This window comes from Populus euphratica, unplaced genomic scaffold (assembly GCF_000495115.2).
Source record: "Populus euphratica unplaced genomic scaffold, PopEup_1.0 scaffold323.1, whole genome shotgun sequence".
Classification (NCBI taxonomy): Eukaryota; Viridiplantae; Streptophyta; class Magnoliopsida; order Malpighiales; family Salicaceae; genus Populus; species Populus euphratica.
The window spans coordinates 210,038-234,032 of NW_011500128.1; the positions used below are offsets into that span (position 1 = coordinate 210,038).

General features: G+C 28.5%; 1 protein-coding gene across 1 annotated transcript; it reads left to right on the top strand.

Annotated features, from left to right (window-relative positions):
• Window positions 1-21,440: 21,440 nt before the first annotated feature.
• LOC105110326 (adenosylhomocysteinase) lies at window positions 21,441-23,995 on the top strand. The gene is made up of 2 exons (XM_011005325.1): window positions 21,441-22,271; window positions 22,944-23,995. The coding sequence occupies exons 1-2, from the start codon at window positions 21,561-21,563 to the stop codon at window positions 23,688-23,690; spliced, it is 1,458 nt and encodes a 485-aa protein (XP_011003627.1). The 5' UTR covers window positions 21,441-21,560; the 3' UTR covers window positions 23,691-23,995.

Sequence of the window (23,995 nt, forward strand, 5' to 3'; positions counted from 1 at the left end):
GGGCTGAGCGATCTTTTTTAATATAAATGTTAGGGTGAAAATATTTAAAGTTCATAATTGATAATTTAAATAATATAAAAATAAAAATATAGCAAAAATAAATAAATTAATAAATAAATTAAATAAATTAGATGTTTACCTATATAAATTATCTAACAATATAATATTAATCAAATAAAAAATAAACCACAAGAAAAAATCAAAGTAAAACTTAAGAAAAAACTCGTTTAAAAAAAAACTGAGTAAATTCTGGTGAACTTTTTAAATTTAGTTTAATTTTTAAAAATTTTAATTTATTAAATTATAAATTTAAATTCATGAAAAAGCTTAACTCTTAATTTATTTAATTGTAAATGATAAAATTCTCAAAAAAATATTAATAAAATTTTTTCAAAGGAAAAAGAAAAAACAACAATAAAAAAGAATAAGGATAAAATTTAAGAGAAAAGAAATTTAAGAGGGACAAAATTTAAAAAAATAAAATAAATAATAATTAAAAAATAAGTAATAAATTTTAAAGATTAAAAAATTACATGGATGATATAAAAAGAATGAGTAATAAATTAATTATAACCTATTCTTTTGTTTTTATCTCCATATTTATCAAATTTATCACTCTATATTTGATTTATTTACACCTTTTTTTTAGTATTCATTTTTTTATAATTTATTTTTGTAGTTTTTTTTACATTTTTTTTTTGAAAGATTATTTTACAAAGACTAAAATAAAATAATGTTTTATTGTAATAATTGCAACATTGTCTTATTGTTCTACTATATTAAAAATTAACTTGAAATCTTATGTATCTTTATTAACACATATAATTTTCACTTTATTTTATTACATGTAAGTATTAATTTTTGATTTATAATTATATTTTTTTACTTGATATCAAAAAACACATTAACAACACATATATATTTATTCTTTTATGTTAAAAAATTAATAGATCTACAACAAGACAAGTCAAATAAATACATTAATATTTCTTTTATGTATTTGTTGACATTATTAATTCTTATTTATTTAACTAATGCATAAATAGCTTGTCAATTTATGATTATATTATAATTTTTGTGTGAGAAGCCATTGGAAAAAGCTCCATTTTTTTTTGTCAAAAAAAAACTATATTACTATTTGTTAATTTTTCCAATTATGTCTCACCTAATAAATTTGAATTTGCAATCGGATTTCCGTGGGGATGAAGGGTATCTAGTTAACACAACTGATATTTAATAGTAGTAGAGGATTTATCAAAAGAAAATATTTAATAGTAGAGGACTAAATCTATGTTGAGGGTTGGATTTACATGTTATTAAATGCCTCTCAACTTTATGCTCGTTAGACGATCCATCTTTGGTTTGATTAATGGTGCTCGAGATCAACTGTGCTCTCTCTCTCTCTCTCTCTCTCTCTCTCTCTCTCTCTCTCATCAAGAACTAGAGAACAAATGTGAGAAGTCTTTGCGCAAAAACTTTGTTGGACAAATTATTCCTATTAACATTATTTTTCCAACATCATAGTGGTTTTTTTATTTTATTTTATTATCAAGACAGAACTCTTTAAAACCAACAACCTCAGCCAGAAGCTTTGGACTGGAATCTTTGAATTTTTGCTTTCTTTGCTGAAAATGGAGTCCTACGAGGTAAGAGCACCTATCTCATGCTCCAACGTATCGTTCACAAATTGGTGGAGAGATGACCCGTTTATTTTTATATAATGAGGTTGGTGTTGATGTCTTTTTATATCCTCGTAAAATAGTTTTTAGTTGTCTTTTTAATAATGTTTCCCCACAATCAAAATTAGTTATGTGATATACAGATAATTAATATTATATAAAAAAAATGGCCTTGAAGTGAAAAAGGAAGTAGACTAATTTGTTCTTAAATTTTAGGTTTAATTTCTAACTAAATCTGTGACCAATGCTTCGCTACTGCCGATCAATTATTTTTTTTAAAGTGAAAAGATACTTGAAAAAAATGAGACTTGATTTATCACACTAATTAGTAATTTAAATAATATAAATAAAAAATATAACAACAATGGAAAAATAAAAAAATAAAGAAAAAGGTTAAAAAAATGACATGAGCTCTTCCAAAGTATAAAAAACCAAATGTGAAAAGACAAACTATATATATATATATATATATAAAGCAACATAGAAAACTCACTTAAATTGGATTAACTCTTAAACTATGTAACAATAGACATGGAATTGGGTTCATGGGATTGGACCACTTGAAAAAAAAGAAAAGGAAAGGAAAGCACAAATATTAATTTTCAATGCATTAAATATTAAACAATAAAATTAAAATAATAAATTTAAAAAATACAAAAAAAAATTAACTCACGCTAACTTTTAACATCGGTGACTCTAGTCATGAACTTGAGACTAATCTTATAGAATTCAAACAAAAAAAATAACAAATCAAAAAACTAAAAAAAAGATAAAAAAAAACATCAATTAAAAAAAAAAGCAAATTCGAGCAAACATTTTAAACTTGATTTAATATCTAAAACTCACAACCCGTGACATTCTAAACCCGAGTTGAATCAAGAAACTTAATTCCAACCAATTTAATTTTAAAAGATGAAATCATGAAAAAAATATCAATAAGAAATGGAGATTAAATTTGATAGAAAGAAAAACTCATGGACGATGAAAACGTAAAAAAAGATCTAAAAAATATAAAACGGAAATAAAAAATCAGATTTAAAGAAAGAAAAAAACAAAGAAAATCTAAGCGAATCTTCTAAACTTGAGTAAAGGTCTCAAACATGCAACAACGAGCAATAATTAAAAAGACCCAAGAAAATTGAGGCCATTTAAAATAATAAATAAAAATAATTTAAAATTTTATCTCAAATAAAATAAATAGTAATAAAAAGAATGAGAATTAAATTCAATATAAAAAAAATAAAAGGGGATGAAATAGAAAAAAAATTATAACCTTATAAATTATTTTTAAAAAATCATTTCAAATATTGATGGAAAGTGTCGTGCAAAAAAAATAAATTTAAAGAATTAATAAACAAAATACCCAACAAATAACAATACATAAAACACTCAAGATAATCAGGTCATTTTCCATACCAACAAAAAAATTCCACAAAAAGCAAGCTAACAAAAAGGAAACCAATATTCAATTGAATAAATAGTGAAGGATTAGATGAGAGATTTAATTTTTTTTTTATCTTAGGTGAAGGAGAGAAAAAAATAAACAAACCCGACCAAATATCCTAAACCTAGATAAATCTCAAAAACTTAAAACATGTGAAAACCTTGTTCTGAATCCAATCAAAAAGTTTATTATGAACCATTTTAAAAATATCAATTGCAAAACTTGTCAAAGCAAAAAAAAATTTTAAAAAAATCAAATGAGAGTGAAGAATAAGGATTCTATTTGTTAGGGGAAAAAATCAATAAGTGAAATTATAAGAAAATATCAATTTAAAAAATAATTTCAAACAAAAAAATAGTAATCAAAATAATAGAAAATAAATTTGAAAGATAAAAAAAATTAAGAAGGATGAAATTTAAAATAAATAAAAATTTTATAAATTATTCAAGTAAAAAAAATCATAATAAAAAAAGATACCAAATATGAAAAATCAACAAATAAAAAGGTTTTTTCTTGAATTTTTAAAGGGTTGACATGAAAACCTAAGAGGAAAGAGAGAGAAGAAGGGTGAAGAAGTGGTCATCATTGTTAAACTACCGTGAATATTGAAACACACGCCATCTTATCAAATCGAGGGAGCTAAGATCTTCCACTACTTTGAAAAGCAAAATTTGATGGCTAGACGACGCGGGGGGCTATCAACATACTAGCATGTGGATTGGACACGCCATCAAGTTTTTATTTAGATAATATTTAATATATGTGAATTACTATAATACCTTTGAACAACCTTCAAATTTATAATAAAACTAATGTACAATGACCTAAAAACCTTTATGAAAGAGTTATATTGTTCTTGTCTCCAATATCATCAAAGTAATTAACTATTTTGAAATAAATAAAATGACCAAGACACCTTTGAGTGAAAGGTGTTTAAGGTTGAAGTAATAGTTTTACTTCGAAAAAAAAAAACAAATATAACTCAATACAATATGTTAAGGACAATTACATCATGTCATGGTAAAAACACAATCTTTTCCCCAAAACCTAGTTTAATGATTTTTTTGCAATGATAAAATTATATTTACACCATTATAATGGATAGTAATTTGTGTCTTGTTGCATAGTAACTGCTATAAGAGATTTTTTTTAATAGTATATCCTTAGAAATCTAATTGTTTCTAATATATTATTATATTTTATATCATTCTAGTAGATACTAAATTATTAACCTACATTATTATGTTATGGGTCAAATCAAGTTTTTTAAAATATTAAAAAAAATATTTAAGAGTTGCTAATGTTTTTCTAATAGATAAAAATTTAAATCATATGGGGTTGGGGAATGACTTAATGTGACTTGGCTAACTTTGCGGGTACAAAAACAATCCAAACAATCGATAAAAATATAGTTTAACTAAAAAAAATTAAGATGATATTCTTTTTTATTTAATATTAAGACAATAACATATTGAATCAATTTAGGTCAATATAGGTTCACCTTCCATATACATAATCACGGTCAAAAGACCATGATAACCCTATAGAAAGTAAATCAAAATAAATTATGAAACTTAAGTCTCCATAAACTCAATGTTAAAGGATAGAATTAAAGAAAAAAATCAATTAAAAAAAAACCTTAGTCAATAGTGGTTAACCTGTCAAACCTACTATCCGAGTTATAAAACCAGGATGACCTCATAACAAGCCAATCAAAATAAATTATAAAACTCAATTTTTAATTAACTTAATATTGAAGTATGAAATTGAAAAGAAAAAAAAAGCACGATAAAATAACCTGAGTCAACCCACCAAACCATGACTCGCATAATCTCATAAAAGCAAACCAAAAATTAATCTGAGTGAACTCAAAGTAACCTACCAAACTGGTAACTCAAATTATAAGGTTGAGATGACCAATAGAAAGTAAATCAAACATATTATAAAGAACAATTTCCAATCAAATCATTATTGAATGAAAAAATTAAAAAAATATATAGGAAAATAAATAAAAAATACTTAATTCAATATAGGTTAACTTACCAAACTCGTGACTTAGGTTGTAAGACTAGGATAATCTCATAAAAAGCAAACTAAAATAAATCATAAAACATAATTGCTATTTAATAAAATACTATAAGATGGAATTGAAAAAAATGAAAAAAATAGGAAAAAAAAACTCGAGTCATTTAGATTAACCAGCCAAACTTGTAACTTAAGTCATGAGATAGAGATAACCCTGAAGAAAGCAAATTGAAACGAACCATTAAACCCAATCCAAAACAAACTAAAAATTGAAGAATAAAATTAAAAAAAAAAAAACATTATTGAAATGGATATTGTTTTGTGAGGTGAAGCACCTTAAAAGCATAAATTATGGTCTTTTCTAATAAAAATATGAAATTGTTAAAAAAATAAAAAATAAATAAAAACATACTTATTCAAATACAACTCAAAAGAGAAATTCAACCATTTTCTTATATATATTTTCAATCCTTAGAATACAAGACAGGTAATCTATTTATAGGAGAAGAAATGAGAACATTAAAGGACACACTAGAAAATCCAAGTGTCATGGAAAATTAGGAGACTAAACCCAAGAGTCATGACATTTAAGAGATTCTAATAGACATTCAATATATATAAGTATAGATTTTATAACATTTTCCCTTGAATAACTATTTAATAAAAATACATATCATTAGAACATTGAGAAGGAAAATCTAATGGGAAAAAATCTAAGTGAAAGAAAAATAGTATAATATTTTTGTGTGATTTCTGAATACTTTAGAATTTAATAAAAAGTTTAATATAGATACTTGAAGATCTATATTTGAATGTTTTAGGATTCATAAAAATATTAAATTGCCTCATTAAAACCTTGCAAAGTAAAATCCAATAAGAGAAACATAAGAGAAAGAAAATAGTATAATTTGCATTAACTTCACCTCAAAAGTATATATCTTATGATAAATGTTTTAGATGAACATTATAATATTATAGACAAGTTTTTTGAAAGTTGAGGCTGATAAAGAATTTGTAAATAAATTTGTTAAATTATCATTTTATCTGGTTTGTTTGATATTAATTTTTCCATTTTATTAAAGCCCTTGAATATAAAAGAACTTTTGTAAGATATGTTTTGTCTTATCTCCTTTAATATAGCCTCTTCTAAGTTGAGTACATGCAACATTATCTTTAAATAATATTGTGAGACTATCTTCAGTGGTTGACAATCTACAATTTTTTTTTATTTGAGATATGTTTTGTCTTGTTTTCTTCAATGTAGCCTCCTCTAAGTTGAGTGATGCAAATAACATTATCTTCAAACAATATTGTGTGACTATCTTCAATGGTTGAGAATCTATAATTTTCTTTTATGTGTTAAATAATTGACTTTAGCTATATACATTCTCGACTTGCTTCATAGATTGCAATAATTTCTGAATAATTTAATGAAGTAGTCACTAATATTTGTTTGACAAATTTTCAAGAAATTGCAATATCTCTATAGGTAAATAGATAATTTGTCTTTGATCTCCATTTATAGGGATCGAAGACATAACCTGTATTTACATATCCAATCAATTATGAATTTGATCGACTATAAAATAACCTTATTTTAGTTGTTCCATAGAGACAGTGAAGTATATATTTGACCTCATTTTAATGTTTTTTTTATAGGAGTGAAATTATATCTTGCTGATAAATTGACTGCAAATATTATATCTAGTCTTGTATAATTTGCAAAATACATGAGTGCTTCAATAGCATTAAGATATGGTACTTTTGGACCAAAAGTTTTCTCATCCTCTTTTAACGATAAAAAAAAAAGATCTTTCTTCATATCAAGTGATCGAACAATTATAAGAATACTTAAAGGATTGATATTGTCTATGTAAAAGTGCCCAGGACCTTTTTTGTATACGTCAATTGATAGACAAATATTTCATTTGAAGGATTTTCAATTTGTAAACCAGATAAAATTTTGTCTCTCCGATATTTTTTATCTCAAATTCATCTTTCAAATAAGTTATGATTTTTATGAGCTTTTTAGGAGTACCAACAAGATTTAAATCATCAACATATACTACAACAATAGTAAATTCAAAATGTGATTTTCTTAATAAAAATGCATAGAAAAATCTCATTATTTTCATACCTTTTTTTTAGAAGATATTCATTAAGATAATTATAACATATTCAACCAGATTGCTTTAACCCATATAAAAATCTTTGTAGTTTAATAGAATAAACACTTCAGGGTTTATCATTAAAGACCTTAAGCATTTTTAATCCTTCAAGGATTTTCATTTGAATATCTTTCTCTAATAATCCTATAAATATGTTGTAAATACATATATTAAACACATATTGTTGTAACCTAATTTTGATTCACTAAGATTTTCTCGAATGTTATTTTATTTTATTATTCATAACAAAAAAATATAAATAAATAAAAAGTTTAAAATATATTTTTTCGAGTTAACCACATCTTTCGATCAAAACCGAGTCCATCAGGTCAATACAGGTTAAACCATGTCGACCGGGATAAAAAATGAGTTTCTGGTCGTTTCGGGTCAAAACGTTCATTTTCGATCTAAACCGAGTCCACCGGCTTAATACGGGTCCCACCATGTCAACCGGGATGAAAAATGAGTTTCGGGCCGTTTTGGGTCAAAACCGTCATTTTCGGCCAAAATTGTCATTTTCGATCAAAACCGAGTCCACTGGGTCAATACGGATCCCACCATGTCAACTGGGATGGAAAATGAGTTTCGGGCCGTTTCGGGTCACAACCGGCATTTTTGGTCAAAATCGAGGCCACCGGGTCAATATGGGTCCCACCATGTTGACCGGGATAAAAAATAAGTTTCAGGTTATTTTTTGTCAAAAAACCCGGTCCACCAAGTGGATACCCATATAAAGATTTTTTCGATAATTAAAATTGATTTTTAGCTGTTGAAAAGCTTTTTCTAATACTGATTTGAGTTTTTAATTTTACCCCTATAAATAAATATTATTATTATATATAATAAAACAAAAAATAATAATACAATTTTGTCATAGTAAGCGGAGGATTTTTGCTGATGCTAGGCGATGCAGCTGTACTTTAAAAATTTTGCACAACCCGTGATTCCATGTCCCCCTCTTCGTTGGCTATAAATAGCCAATGAAACTAAGCTAGAGGGGGGAGAAAAAAAAGAAAAGAAGAGAAATTCAAATTCGAAAGCTACTATTTGTGTTACTATTTGACTTTATTTCTACTTTTCATGAGTAAGATATTGATTTTTTAAAAAAACAATTTAAAAAATACCAAAAATATCCTAACCGTTAGATCTAATAGTGTTTAAATCTGGGCCTTTGATTTTTTAGGATACAATAGACTTTGTCACACCAGATTAGAACCCAAATCCATCTCAACCTTTAAAGTAATCTTCCATTCGATCTTGTTGTGCCACATCATCAAGTGTACCAAACACTTGGTACACCGCGTCACACAGGAATAAAGCTCAGCTCATCCAGACCGCCGATCAACTTGTAGATCAAGCCAATCACAACCGCACGATCAGCTCATCCGCGATCCAACGGTTTACAGCGTTCAGACGCACCGGTGCACCATACTCGCGTTCACACCGTAGCAAATCTCAGAGTCTCTCTTTCTCCTCTCGCCGGCGATTCTCTCTCTCTCATAGGATCTTCCATTTCTGACCGTTTTAAGCTGGAAAAACACCACAAAAGGTGCATCGTCCCCTCTGAAGCAAAACCCCAACTGTTTTACGCATTTTCACCACCGAATCTAGCCGAAAAAAGGCCGCGACAGTCATCAGCCAACAGAGATTCAAATCGACTATTCTCCCTCATCAGCCATCAATAGAAGACGAGACCACCACCATCAGAATCCCCGCCCTCAGATCTACCAGAATCAACCATATGTTGGCTGGAAGCTCACCAGAAAATTTTGCCGCCTCCAACAATAACCGCGTGTGAGGCACACGCACTGCCGGTGGTATTTTCGTAATTTTCTGAGAAATCCAAGGGTATTTCAGTCTTTTACTTGTATAGTGGCACTCAGGTAATTTTTATGGTATTTTTTATATTTTTATATATAAATACTTGTAAAAAATTTTGCATGTAAAAAAACAAAAATAAATTTAAAATAAATAATGACGCGGGTCCAACACCCATTTTATCAGGTCACTGTTCATGGGTTCAAAACTCGATTCTCAAGTATGGATATACCCATTTTTCAACGATATTAAAATAATTTTTATTTTATAAAATAAATATTATTTGTCGACACGTCTCTTTTATTTATAGAAAATGACCGATGCCAAAAATTTAAATACCAAATATGGATTATATCCATTATTATTTCTTTTGGTAAATCAGACGTAACTGTCTTTTTTATGGACAAACGTCGACATTTTAGACAAAGTCTCCTAGTTTTAGGGACTGATGTCATTTTTAATGTGTCTCCTATTTTTAGGGACCAATATTAACCATCTTAAAAAAATTGCAAATAAGCTCAAAATATAATAGCATTTAAATCAAATAAAAAACACAAAAGTAAGGGTAACTTTTCTCTGAAAGGATGTTTTAAGGGTGATGTCTACCTTCCCTTAATGATAACTAACCCAGTACCTGAATCTCTGAAACTAGTGTCTAATTTTGGATTTCTAGTTCCCTCAAATTACTAAATGTGACTCTAATAAAAATCTTTATTCCCCCTAATCAAGAAAAAAACTTATTCTTTTTGTTAAACAAACAAAAAAAAGAGTGGAGTCGTTGCTCGACGTCGTGTAGCGACACATATCTAGAGTTTCTGAGACTATTAAACCAATCAAAAATCTAAAAGTGATTACATCCATAACTGGAGAATAAGTTTTCTCATAATCAATGCCAAGTTTTTGTGAAAAACCTTGTGCAATGAGTTGCTTCTTGTATCGAATAATTCATTATTCTCATTTTTTTCTAACAAAAACCCACTTATATATATCAGGTATAACACCTTTCTGTGTATGAATTACAGGTCTAATTATTTCATATTTTACAAGTGAGTTTAACTCTTATTAGATTGCTTCTTTCCATATTGGCCACTCATTTCTATATTAATATTCTTCAATAGTTTATGGTTCAATACATCATTATTTCTGGTGACGCCAAAAACAATCTTAAATGCAGGTATGTCATTTATAAAAACTTTATTTAGATCTAAAATCTTTCTTGTGTGAGCATAGTTCATGGATATCTCATTTTTTCTAGTTATTTTTCTCTCTTTAAAAGATGACTTTTCAGGAGGATCAATATTAAGAGATGATTTTAATATAATATTTATCGTTTGTTTTATGGATGAGAAATCTTTAGGGGTACCATCATCTATTTGTTGTAATTTTTATTTTCTAAGATTTTTATTCTTAACACCAATAAGTCTTTCATACTTCAGGCTTGGCATAAATTCATTTGTTGCTATGTCGCTTTTTTTTCTTTAGAAATTTCAATTCTACATGGAGCATTTACAACTAGAATATTGGATTTAACTATCTTTTTATTATTAGTGAAAAGATCTAATAATTGATTTGTAATATTTTATAAATGAATTATCTTTTGAACTTCAAGTTCATATTGATTTGTTATTGCATCAAAATGAGATATCTTTAGGTTATATACTTACTATTCTACAATCACCATAAATTTTTTTGTTAATTCCTATTCTGTTTCGACATTTTTTTGATACAATACTAAGTCATGCATATATCACCCTTTAGTTTTAGTTTTGATGATTTGATTTAACAACATCAATAGAATAATAAATTAAAAATTCACTTATTTTACAGGAGTAACTGATTCAATGAATTATAAACAATTATTATATTATATAAGGACAAGCTAAGGACATTTTTTTCCTTTAAATTTTATACGTTTTTCATTGAGTCATAGCCTAAACTATCAAAAGGAAGGCCACCACACAGGATGTAATGCTTCTCCTAAATGAATCAATGGATGATGGCCTCCCCATGTCGTTGTTAGAGTTGGTGAATGTTAGGAGGCATTGGTGTTGAAAAGTTTTTCCCTGTAGAAAAATTACATGGAAGTTGGTGGGCTTGGGGTTGTTGAGGATCCTCTGGTCATTTTGATGAAACCAACTCTCCTGATTGTGACAACAGACATCCTTTCTCCCCACCTCCCTACTAAAATGTGGGTAAATTATAAAAAATAGTCCTTCTAGTTTTAAAAAACAACTTAATTAGTCCTCCTTGTTTTGAAAACTAATTGTTTAGTTATCTTGTCTTTTCATGTTTTTTTTCTTTATCTGTTGTTTTTTTTAAACAGAAAAAAAGTATATTGTGAAGATATTGATGAAAAAAGATGAGATTTGTTTTAGGATGTGTTTAAGAATGAGGTCGAATAACGATTCTGGAAATTTTTGAATTTTTTTTCTTCAATTTAAATTTTTTTTAGTATTTTTTATCATTTTGATATATTGATATTAAAAATAAATTAAAAAAATTAATTTAATTTCAAATGAAAAAAAACTTCACAACAAAACTTTTATCACACTCTCAAACATAACCTTAAAATAAAGTAATATTAATTAAGCATAGTTAACATTGTTACGGATCAAATAATTAGTTTTTTAAAACGGACCGGTTAATTTGTTTTTTAAAATTAAAAAAACTAGTTTGTAATTTACTTTAAGATGATGATAGCCTCAAAAGAATATTTAAAAGTGTGATATTAATTGTTTTTTAAAGTATTTTGTATTTAAAAATATATTAATATAATTTTTTTATTTAAAAAAAATTAATTTTTAATATCACCATATCAAAACAATCTAAAAACATATGAAAATAATTTTAAACATAAATTATTTTTCAAATTTTACCCAACTCTCATTTAAAACACAGTGCCAAATGGTGGCTGAGCCCAGCTGAGATCGACCAAATTTTAAACACACAAAGCTATGTAAAAGTTGACAAATCAACTAGGTCTATAAATAAAGGCAAAACACTAAATTAATAGGTGTATTTCTTAATTCTCATAGTGTGCGAATTTGGATGATTAAATTATTGTTAATGTGAGGACTTTTGGCAATTTCTCACCAACCCCCACTTGGGCCTTGGCTTTCATGAATGCCAATTTATCAACACAGGCTATCCACCTTATTCAAAAGATAAAAAGAAGTTCATCTGCTTTGCAAAGGAATCCGTTTCAAACTCATAAATTTGGCTGCAGCTTTTTTTGACTGTTGTTGATAATTAGAAACTTTTTTTTTTTTATTAGAGACATTAACATAATAAACATTATAAATAATATGGAGAAAAAAAACTAAAAAACTTGAAAATAGACCTTCTGAAAAAGATATGTCTTTATATTTATATTATTTTTATATTTGTCTTTTTTATGTTAAAATATTAACCAATTTTGACCACAAATTTATTTATTTTTACTGAAGCGATCAGAAATATGATTGAAGTTGTTCCCATGCTTTCTTGTCTCTATCTGAGATTGCTCCCCCATATTTTGACACATTTCTTTATACCCTTTGCGTTAGGTTGCTAGTTTTTGAAGTAGGTTGCTCGAATTGATTCTTAAAATATAGGAAATAATGATATAAATTACAGGTCACTCAAGCTGATGTTTATTATAGAAAATTAACTAGTGAGAAAACATGACTAATTACAACCATCACCAACAACAATAATTAATTAAATTCAAATTTACAGTTGCATCCTAGCAATTTTAATAAAAAAATTTTTTATTTACATGAATGTGTGTTATCCTCGTGATACTTTACTTGTATACTAGACTTATAAAATATTTAGTATATCTAAAAATTAATTTTAGTATATATAAACTAATCTAGACACATAAATTCCAAAAAAAATATAATAATAATAATTAATTAAATTTCTGAATTTGTTTTTAACTATCTCAACAAGAAGTTTTGAACAAATTAATAATTTAATAACATTGCAATTGCCACGGAAGAGAGCTACTCTTCATTGCGTAATCCAATAATCTTTAGGTTTCTCAATAAACAAAAAAAAACATTATTATTATTATTATTATTATTATTATTGGATTAGGTTAAATGGGTTTATTATTCTTGATTTATCAGAATTGGCTAAAAAAAACCCTAATTCTTAAAACAAAATAAAATGCAGCATCCAATTGTACTACCAAGTGTACAAGCCACCATGCACACGAAAAATCTAAAAAAACAAAGGTTGGTGAGCCCAATTATCCCAAACTCCAAATGGTGGAGGGCTGCCCACGTTTAACAAATTAAAATGAATATAATATCCAAGAGAAAACGGTTCTTTATTCATTAAGTCCCTCACCTACTACGTACCAAATTCCTCCTTTGGTCCATTTATCTTTATTTTTTTTTAAATAATAATTAATAGTAGTGATGATGGAACAGGAAGAATCGATTATTTTGTTGATTAATTAGCACTACCTAATCACTTCACTTTCTTGCCACTCCTCCTCCGTCTTGTGCCCTTTCCTTTGATGGGTACCATGTCGAGTTGTCGACAATAACAATGGTCATTACCATTTTTTGTTTTTTGTTTTTTGTTTGCTCCCTAAGGCAAGAGACTGCTGTTTCCTTCAAGCTGGAGACTCATTACATTGACCTACTGAGCCAGCACCACGTCTTATTTTCTTAGAAAAGGAGAAAACAGGATCTAGATCTGAATCCAGCTTTCTTTTTTTATTATTATCATGTTTTTCGGGTCACGTCGCTCCTTGCTACCCACGGTGTTAATTCTTGGACCACCTTTATAAACAAACAAGGGGTTAAATATAAATTTATTGGTCCAGTTTGTAAGTCCAAGGAAATCTGGCATTAGACTTGTCGGGTTTTTTTTTTTTTTTTTGGGCCGACGCGCAACCGCCTGCCACTTGCAGCAAGATGTTGACATAACTGGAACACTTTGTTGTGTTTGTTAAAAAAGCTTCATTAACAAACAGTACTGAAATACCATAGCAAGTTTATTATTCATCATCTTACAAATTATATGGATTAGAATAGTTAAATTTTATAAAAAAATCTAAATTTCATTGAAAAACCTTTTTTCACAATTGAGCGATTGTTAGTGGCATCATTTAAAAGCCAATAAACAAAATAAAAATATCAGATAACATACATACTAGCTTTAAATTTCATACAAGAAGTTTATTTTAGTCTCTAATTTTTTTTGGTTTATAGGTGATATGTCCCTTTAGTTTTCAAAAATTTAATTTTGATATAAAAGTTTTTTTCTTTATTTTTCAGTCATTTTCTACAAGAGATGTGAGAAAAAATTATTAAATTCTGATAGGGATAGAATAGAAAAGAGAAATTAAAGGGAGTTAAATTAAAAATTAAGACGGGACAAGTTAACTTTTTAAAATATTTACAAAGGAGGGGGCTGGGAAACAAATTAGTTGAATTTAAATTCACAAATAAAATATTTTTTAAAAAAAATATATTAACAATACTTTTTTTTGTTTGAAATAAAGATTTACTCCAACTCATAATATAGTATAGTGAATATTAATAGATAAAGTTCAACAAGTAACTATGTCAACAGAATGGAAAATTTTTTATAAACAATAAACTGAAGGTGGAGTGTGTTTTGCTACATGTTCCACAGATATGGAAAATTTTTTATAAACAATAAACGGAAGGTGGAGTGTGTTTTGCTACATGTTCCTTCTCGTATTGTATTATTATTTTTTAAAAATTTCTTTATTTTTTTTCCACTTTATATATATATATATTTTTTAATTTAAATTTTATTATTTAACATTAGATTTATTAAGGATTAGGCTATATAATTTTTTTAATTTATTTTTCATGATATAATTCATAACCTAGATCATGAGTATGATAGGTTAATTCAGTTAACTAGATTTTTCTCTTTTTATAATTAATTTTTTTTTCTTGATTCTATCATGGGATTAATAGAAAATTATAATTCATAATTTATTTTAGTCAACTTTTTATGAGATTATTCTCATCTCATGACTGGAGTCACGAGTTTTGTAGGTTAACCTTGCTTACCTTGAGTTTTTTTTTTTTAATTATATTTGAAAACTGATTTGATTGATGATTGAATTTTATAATTTATTTTGATTTGTTTTATAATGGATTATCTCAGTTTTATGGCTTGAATCGCAGGTTTGACAAGTTGATCCATGTTTTTTTTTTTTTTAAATAATTAAATTTTTAAAATTTCATCCTTCAATATTAAATTTAATAGAAATTGAACTTTGTAATTTATTTATAGGATTATCAACATTTTATAATTTAGTATCCAAGTGGCAGGTAACCTAAATTAATTAAAATTAATTTAATATATTATTATTTTAATATTTAACTCAAAATAAATATTTAAGATAATATTTTTTAAAAAAACCTACTGAGGTGATTATCCATGCAGTAAAAATCAATTCTCACATTTATTTTTTTCTACTATGAAAAATATTAATTATCTATTATGATGCTAAATATTTATGTAGACATGGGGTAAAAATGGATACAACAACAACCAACTCGTGTATGCATAAATTATATTTTTTTTAAATGATACTTTCTAAAAAAATGAAAATTATAACATGGGATTTTTTTTTGAAAATACCATCTTCATGGATTGCGTTGTTAAAAACAACAAAATTCAAAAAGAGAAAATTATTTGTCTTAATTTTTATTAAAAAACTCATTTAAAATATTTATTTTAAATTACATTATATTCTTCACAGGTTATTCATATTGTATTTATATTTGTTAAGATGATTGAATTATATCAAATTAATTTTTATATAATTAATGTTTTTCTATTAAAATAAATATAAACAATACCAAAACAAATTATATAAAAAAAATAATCCAACCAGTAACCTAACTTAAACAATTATCTAATTCGATTCTAAATATCCAAGCAAAGATGGAGGTAAAAACAGATAACACAACTGTCAACTCAACACCTATCAACTCGTAGATGCATAAATTGGAATCTTTTTGAAAAATGACACCTTCTCAGATAAACAAAATTGGAAATCACCACAAGGAAATTTTTGCGTGGAAATAGCATCTTAATGGGCTGAGTTGTTCAAAACAACGAAATTCAAAAATAATAATAAAAAAAAGAGGTTGAAAATTGACTCAATGACTGAAAACCCGATCCATATCATGTTTAAAATTAAACCGACCACATAGCAACTTTTGATAATTATGGTTCAAGGGAGTGCTTGAAAATGCTGTGGGTAACACGTGTTTTTTAAAAATTTAAATTATTTTTATTAAAAATTACGGGTAACACGTGTTTTTTAAAAATTTAAACTATTTTTATTAAAAATTAATATTTTTATATTTTGAATTATTTTCATTGATGTGTTGATTTTAAAAAATAAAAAAATATATTATTTTAATATATTTTAAAATAAAAAATATTTTAAAAAACAAATATAATTTCACTTTCAAACTAAAACTAGAGTAAATTCTGCTCACACTCTTGCTTGCATGCTAAATTAGAATTCTCTAATTATTGGGCATTGACATGTGTCTTTCTCCCCCGCTCCCATATATTTCAACCATGAAATATTATCAGACAAAGCCTTGAATTTAAGTTCCATGGCAACTGACACCTGACTTTATAATAATCAATACAACACAAAAATTATTAAAATAGCGAAAACAACATATTTTAGATCTATTTTTTTTAATACCAGCCGACTATAACGAGTTAAATCATTTGATAAAATGTAACAATTAAATATAAAATTACTATTATTTTTTTCATATTATATTTTTAACGTATTCAATGTGCAAAAATAGGTTGCCATGCCCCGAAAGGTGTCTAGAAAATATTAGGATTGAAATGTGAATATTGTTTTTTAAAAAATCGAGTTCCGTTGGTAGGAACAGCACAACCCAGTAGATTGCGTCGTTGTTCCTACTAAAAATTTTATTTTTCAAATTCTTTTTTTTTCAGTATATGCTACTTTCCCTAAAATTTTATTTTTCAAGTTATTTGGAGAAAACAACCTATAAATTGTAATATTTATGATTTTTATACTATAATGTATATTTATTTAAATCGGCATTATTTTTAATACCAATTATAATCAATTTTGCACACATTTTCTTTGTCATATTTGATTTAAAATATAAAGCTGGTTTTCTTTATCTTAAAAAATCATAATAAAATTTAATGAATAAAGAAATGCCATGAACCTCCATTTCAACAGAGTCCGTCTCCAAATAAAGCAGACACAAAAAATTAAAAATTATCTTTTACACATACAAGGTCAAGATGTAAAGTAAAGGCAAATCACGTGTCACCCAATTAAATATATCTCCATAGAGAGATCTCTCATAAACTTCATCTCCATTGCCAAGAAAATAAATGCTAGTAAGGTTTTTATTAAAAAAAATATTTTTTAATAAAAAAAATATTTTTTATGCTATTGATTCATTAAAGTCATTAAAAAATAACTAAAAATATTAATTTAATGCTTTTTAGATGAGAAGTAATTTGAAAAATGGAAAATTAAAAATAAAATTAATATTAAAAATATTTTAAAAAAACTTTTAATTTATTGAGTAATTTTATGACTATCAAAGAATAACTAGTACATTATATTAATTACTCTGAACAGCATATTTTAAAGAAATAAAGATCTACAAGGAGATGAGATATTTTTATTATTTTTAATGAGTTGTAAATTTTATATTTTATTTTATTTTTACATGTTTTTTTTTTAAATATATTTCGAAAGGTAATTATTATGATACCAGTTTTATACCCTTTTATCCCATAAGATTTTTCTAATCTAACACTATTAATTTCAAAATAAACTAGTACCTCTTTTTTAAAGTGTCGGCGTGGTAATGGCGGTGCCACCCACAACCCCACCATCACATGGTGATTATCCGCTGCACACTGGCAGCGGTAAGAGTGGGACCTTTCCAATTCTCGTGTAATCAAACACCGTCACGTTTCAACACTTTCCATCTATAGAAACATTTCATGCCATCAATTATTTTTTTCTTTATTCACTAACTGGATCCACAGATATTTTCATTTTTTTTTATTGTTTTCTTCGAAGCCCACCGACGGCCCTTGATGATCCTACTTGCCTTCAGAGCTTGTTTTATGCAGTACACCCGTATCTATCTTAGCTTGGCTGTAATCCCATTTTGTACACCAATATCTTAGCTAGGCTGTGATATTAGGGCCCTCACGGCTGCCCCCACAAAATCAAATGTGATTGCGTGTGCAATTATCAACAAGAGTCGACAATATTATTTTATTGTTTAATAGACATAAATACATTTTTCTTTCCAAATAAATTAAATTCATAACCATCGATAAATAAATATCAATTTTAGTCGAGTTCTTAAACCGATACGAGATAGTATCCTAATTCCAAGTTGAGGAGGTTAATTTATACCTATTCAAGTTAATTTATTTAAAAAAAATATTAAAACAAAGTTATTTTAACAAAAAAAAATATCAACAAATCTTTAATTGGTTTTCTCAAGTTAATCAATTTATTGATTAACTTGAATTTTTTATTAGATTTACATGGATAAATTGATTCCTATATACATATAATTTTAGAGTAATTTATATCCCACGTCAAACTAGGTTTGAATCACTCGTCATATCAATTCAAGTTTTATAATTATAATTATAATAATCAGATAGCAACATTTTATTTACTATCAAAAATTAAAAAAAACTATCATGAATTATTTAAATATAATTTTATAAAAACTTTTCTCAAATCAAATATATAAAAAATATCAATTAATCATAAAAATAACGGCAATATGTTAAAAGTAGTCATTAATGTTGAAAAAAATAGCAATCAAATATAACAAGAACTTAATCTAGTACAAACACTAAATCAAAAAATAATAATTAGGGATTAACTCGAAAAAATTAAAAAAGGATAAACATAACTAATTAAAAGAATAAAAATCAAAATTAGATATAAAAACTAAATAAAATAAAAGGTTAAGGGACAATATTGAAAAAAATCAAGAAAATAATAATCAAATTAATAAAAAAATAATAATCAAATTGAATTAAAATAATAAAAAATCAAGTGATGAGATTTTTGAAAAAATCATTAAAAAGCAAAAAAATCAACACAAACAGCAACTAAAATAATAAAAGCTAAAATTAAAATAAATAGAAATTTATTGAATTTTGAAGTTTAGATGTGAATCTCTAAAGCATGGGAGAGAAAAAAAAAGAAAAAGAAAAAATCTTGTTACCATTATAAACTGAATTGCATATTCCATAGTTTTTAAACCCGGTCCGGTGGTTGACCCGGTCCAAGGTCCGGGTTCGGGGTTTTGACCGGTTCATCGGGTTTTGACCGGGTCGAACGGGTCGGCCGGGTCAATTTCTATTTTAAAAAAATTCAAAACGACGTCGTTTTAATAAAAAATAAATAAAAGTCAACAGGTTACCACCGGGTTTTTGACCGGGTTTTGCCGGGTCGTCCGGGTTTCCGGGTCAACCTGCAGGGTCGTCCGGGTCACGCCGGGTCATAGCTTACCTTATTTTTTCATCAACCCGCCCCGGTTCAAGCCCCGGGTCGGCCGGGTCCCGGGTCAACCCGCCAGGCCGGGCCGAGTTTTAAAACTATGGCATATTCTACTTTATCGGTTGAGCCACCACATGATATTTCAAGAGATATGAAAAAAAAAAAAATGCAAGTGAGGTTCTGGCCTATCGGTGGAAGGGGCTTATCCCCTTTCTCCGCACCTGAGTTCGAACCTTACTATGCATGCTTGTTACCCCGCGGTGCCTTACCTGTTCACTGGGCTTGCAGGATGTTCAGTGGGCTGTAGGGATTAGTCGTGGTGCACGTAAGCCGGCCCGGACACTCCACGTAAATTAAAAAAAAAAAAAAAGATATGAAAAAAAAATATGGTGGTTCATTATCCAGCACAATAATTTTAGTATAATATTTATTATTTGTTAAAAAATTAATTTAGCCCCTCATGCAAAATTAGAATAACAAAAATCCATTAGAGAAAAAAAAGGAAAAAACCCAGACAACATGTTTTGTGTTTTTGTTTTCTTTCAAGGCAAGTATTTTAACTATTTTGAGAAAAGTAAAAAGACAATGAAACCTTTGATCTTTTTTAAAATACAATCGAACCACCTGAGAAGATCATCGTGCCTTTAAGTTTTCTCTTCATTGGCTGTTATTGTGGAGTGAAAAAATATTATTATATTATAGCAATTCATGTTATAACGTATTTACCTTTTTAATAAATAATTATAGAGGTAAATAACTACTCCTATCTCGGAAGAGATTAACATGTAAACAAGCATATATATATATATATATATATATATAATGAAATTTATAATATTAAAATTACTTAACCTCAATAACAAACAATAAAGTAAATCATTGCATTTCAATAATCCAGAGCAATACACCTTTTTCCAGTATTAGATATCTTGATTTTCTTTATCACTGGATACCCTGGTCAACCAAATCAATGCCAATCAAATTTCATTGTTATTTCGTACAAATTTAGAGAGTAGTAATTTGATGTTTGCAGATTCAACTTTATATCATGCTATGGAAAGTAAAGTCATATTTTTTTATATCAAATTAATCAAATTAAGTTCATTTACTTAGCTTGGTTAAAAATACAAATATATGATTGGGTAAAGATTTTTTTTATCACATTAATTTTTTAATAAGTTATGATATGTTTAGCTATGGTATGTTTGTTAATGTTATGATCTGTATTAATAATAATAATAATAATTTTAAAAGGTATAATTTAATTGATTAAAATTTAAATTTATTATTTAAAAATTATTAGTTAGAATATCATTAATTTCAAAATTATTAAAGATTTAATTAATTATTAACTTTAAAATTTTAAAAAATTAATTAAAATATTCGTAAACTAACTCAAACGTTTATAATTAAAAAAAAAAAAAAGTTAGGTGTAAACCTTTTTATATTATTTATTTTAAATTTTTTTAATCCAAATATATATAGTCTTTTTTCAATATATTATAAACAAAAATTCTTTCTATACCAAAAATCATAATTAAAATTCAACTGAAAAATGTTCCGAAAACTGTAAAAACCTAGAATTAACGAAAAACAGTGACCAACACCTTATCAGACCAAACTGTAACTGTAACTAGGAACTGGTCTTCAGCAGTTCCCTAAACAAACTGTAGTTCTGCTTTCCCACATCCACCAAACTCCCTAAACCCCCTATTTTTGCTCATCTTCTCCAACTTTCAATCTCCGCCGTCCATTCCTCCTATTAATCCCCCCCTCTTCCTCTTCTCTACACTCGCTCTACCCTGCCCTCTCTTCTCAGCCGCATCCTTTTCCCTTTTCTAAGAGAGTGAAAGCAAGAAATTTCTTCTTCTCTTTCACTTACAATGGCTTTGCTTGTAGAGAAAACAACAAGCGGTCGTGAGTACAAGGTCAAGGACATGTCTCAGGCTGACTTCGGCCGTCTCGAAATAGAACTGGCCGAAGTTGAAATGCCTGGTTTGATGTCCTGCCGTACTGAATTCGGCCCTTCACAACCATTCAAGGGAGCCAAGATTACTGGTTCCCTTCACATGACTATCCAAACTGCTGTCTTGATTGAAACTTTAACTGCCTTAGGTGCTGAGGTTCGTTGGTGTTCTTGCAATATTTTCTCCACTCAAGACCATGCCGCTGCCGCTATTGCCCGTGATTCGGCTGCTGTTTTTGCATGGAAAGGGGAGACCCTCCAGGAGTACTGGTGGTGTACTGAGAGAGCTCTTGACTGGGGCCCAGATGGTGGTCCTGATTTGATTGTTGATGATGGCGGTGATGCCACTCTCTTGATCCATGAAGGTGTGAAGGCTGAGGAGATTTATGAGAAGACCGGTGCTGTCCCAGATCCAGCTTCGACTGATAACGCTGAGTTCCAGATTGTTTTGACAATTATTAGAGATGGATTGAAGTCTGATCCTAAGAAGTATCACAAGATGAAGGAAAGATTGGTTGGTGTTTCAGAAGAAACTACAACTGGTGTTAAGAGATTGTATCAAATGCAGATTAATGGGACTTTACTTTTCCCTGCTATTAATGTCAACGACTCTGTCACCAAGAGCAAGGTATTGTTTTTTAAGATCTGGTCTTTTGTTGTTTAGATCTGTTATGTGTTTTGTTATTGATTTATGTTTTAGATCTGATATTATTAGTGGGTTTTTGTTTTAGATCTGATATTAACTGGATTTGTTTCTAGTTTGATTCAATGTTGTCGATATTTCTACCTAGTTGCAACATAAATACTGTGAACTTGTTTGATAGATTTGCAATGTTGTGTAGTTATTGAGATATCTTAGAATCAAAGAGATATTATTGTCAATTATTGTGTGGGTTTTTTGTAAGATATTTTTTTTTGAGGTTTATGAAGAAAAGATTCTTTCAAGTTCTAAGCATTTGATTTGTTTAAGATGCAAAAATGTTTTGACTTTAAGATCAGAATCATGCTAGTTGTTTTAGAATATTCTATTAGACTTTGGAACTTTCGCTCGATTCTTATTTTATGAGACCTTGCATGTTTTTTGTTACTCTATTATTTAATCCAATTGGTGATTAGTACTCCACGATTTTTACCAAGGTTCATTGCATGATTCATGTGTCGTGCTAGATGTTTTGAATATGGTTTTCAACTCTCAATCATCAGTTGTTCATTGATGACTTCTGAAATCTTGTTTATGATTCTGCACTATTCTTTATCTCTGCTGTGGTCTAACAATTGCTCTTAATCTCTGTGTGTGCAGTTCGACAACTTGTATGGATGCCGCCACTCTCTCCCTGATGGTTTGATGAGAGCTACTGATGTCATGATTGCCGGCAAGGTTGCTGTTGTCTGTGGTTATGGTGATGTTGGCAAGGGCTGTGCTGCTGCCATGAAGCAAGCTGGAGCTCGTGTGATTGTGACCGAGATTGATCCCATTTGCGCGCTTCAGGCTCTCATGGAGGGTCTCCAGGTCCTGACCCTTGAAAATGTTGTCTCCGAGGCTGATATCTTTGTCACCACCACTGGTAACAAGGACATCATCATGGTTGACCACATGAGGAAGATGAAGAACAATGCCATTGTCTGCAACATCGGTCACTTCGATAATGAAATCGACATGCTTGGACTTGAGACCTTCCCTGGCGTGAAGCGCATCACCATCAAGCCCCAAACTGATAGGTGGGTCTTCCCTGACACCAAATCCGGCATCATTGTCCTGGCTGAGGGACGTCTCATGAACCTGGGATGTGCCACCGGTCACCCCAGCTTTGTGATGTCCTGCTCATTCACCAACCAGGTGATTGCCCAGCTTGAGCTGTGGAACGAGAGGAAAACCGGCAAGTACGAGAGGAAGGTCTATGTCTTACCCAAGCACCTTGATGAGAAGGTTGCCTCCCTTCACCTTGGCAAGCTAGGAGCTAGGCTTACCAAGCTCTCGAAGGACCAGGCTGACTACATCAACGTGCCGGTCGAGGGTCCATACAAGCCTGCTCAGTACAGGTATTGAGAGATGGAACTTGAGGAAAAACGTGATTGGAAACGGCGCAATTGTTTCTTTTGTATTTTCATGACGATTTGTCCTATATTACTAGGCTTCAATTTTTATCCTAGGATTTGTGTTGTGGTGGTGGGGAAGACATGGGAGGAAAAGAAATGAAACGGTCTATCTTGAAGACCACATGGGATTATGTAATAAGGTTTTGGATGGGGTTGTGTGGGATAGTATTTGTAGCTGTTGCCATTTCAGTTTTCTTGCTGCAGCTTATCTTATTTTTAATCATGAATAGATTAAAAAATAACCTTTTTGTTTCA

What these genes read in the sequence shown, in the direction of transcription:
- LOC105110326 (XM_011005325.1), top strand. Translation starts at nt 21,561, where the DNA reads ATGGCTTTGCTTGTAGAGAAAACAACAAGCGGTCGTGAGTACAAGGTC. An exon ending in ACTCTGTCACCAAGAGCAAG is followed by an intron (nt 22,272 to 22,943) that starts GTATTGTTTTTT and finishes CTGTGTGTGCAG; the next exon opens with TTCGACAACTTGTATGGATG.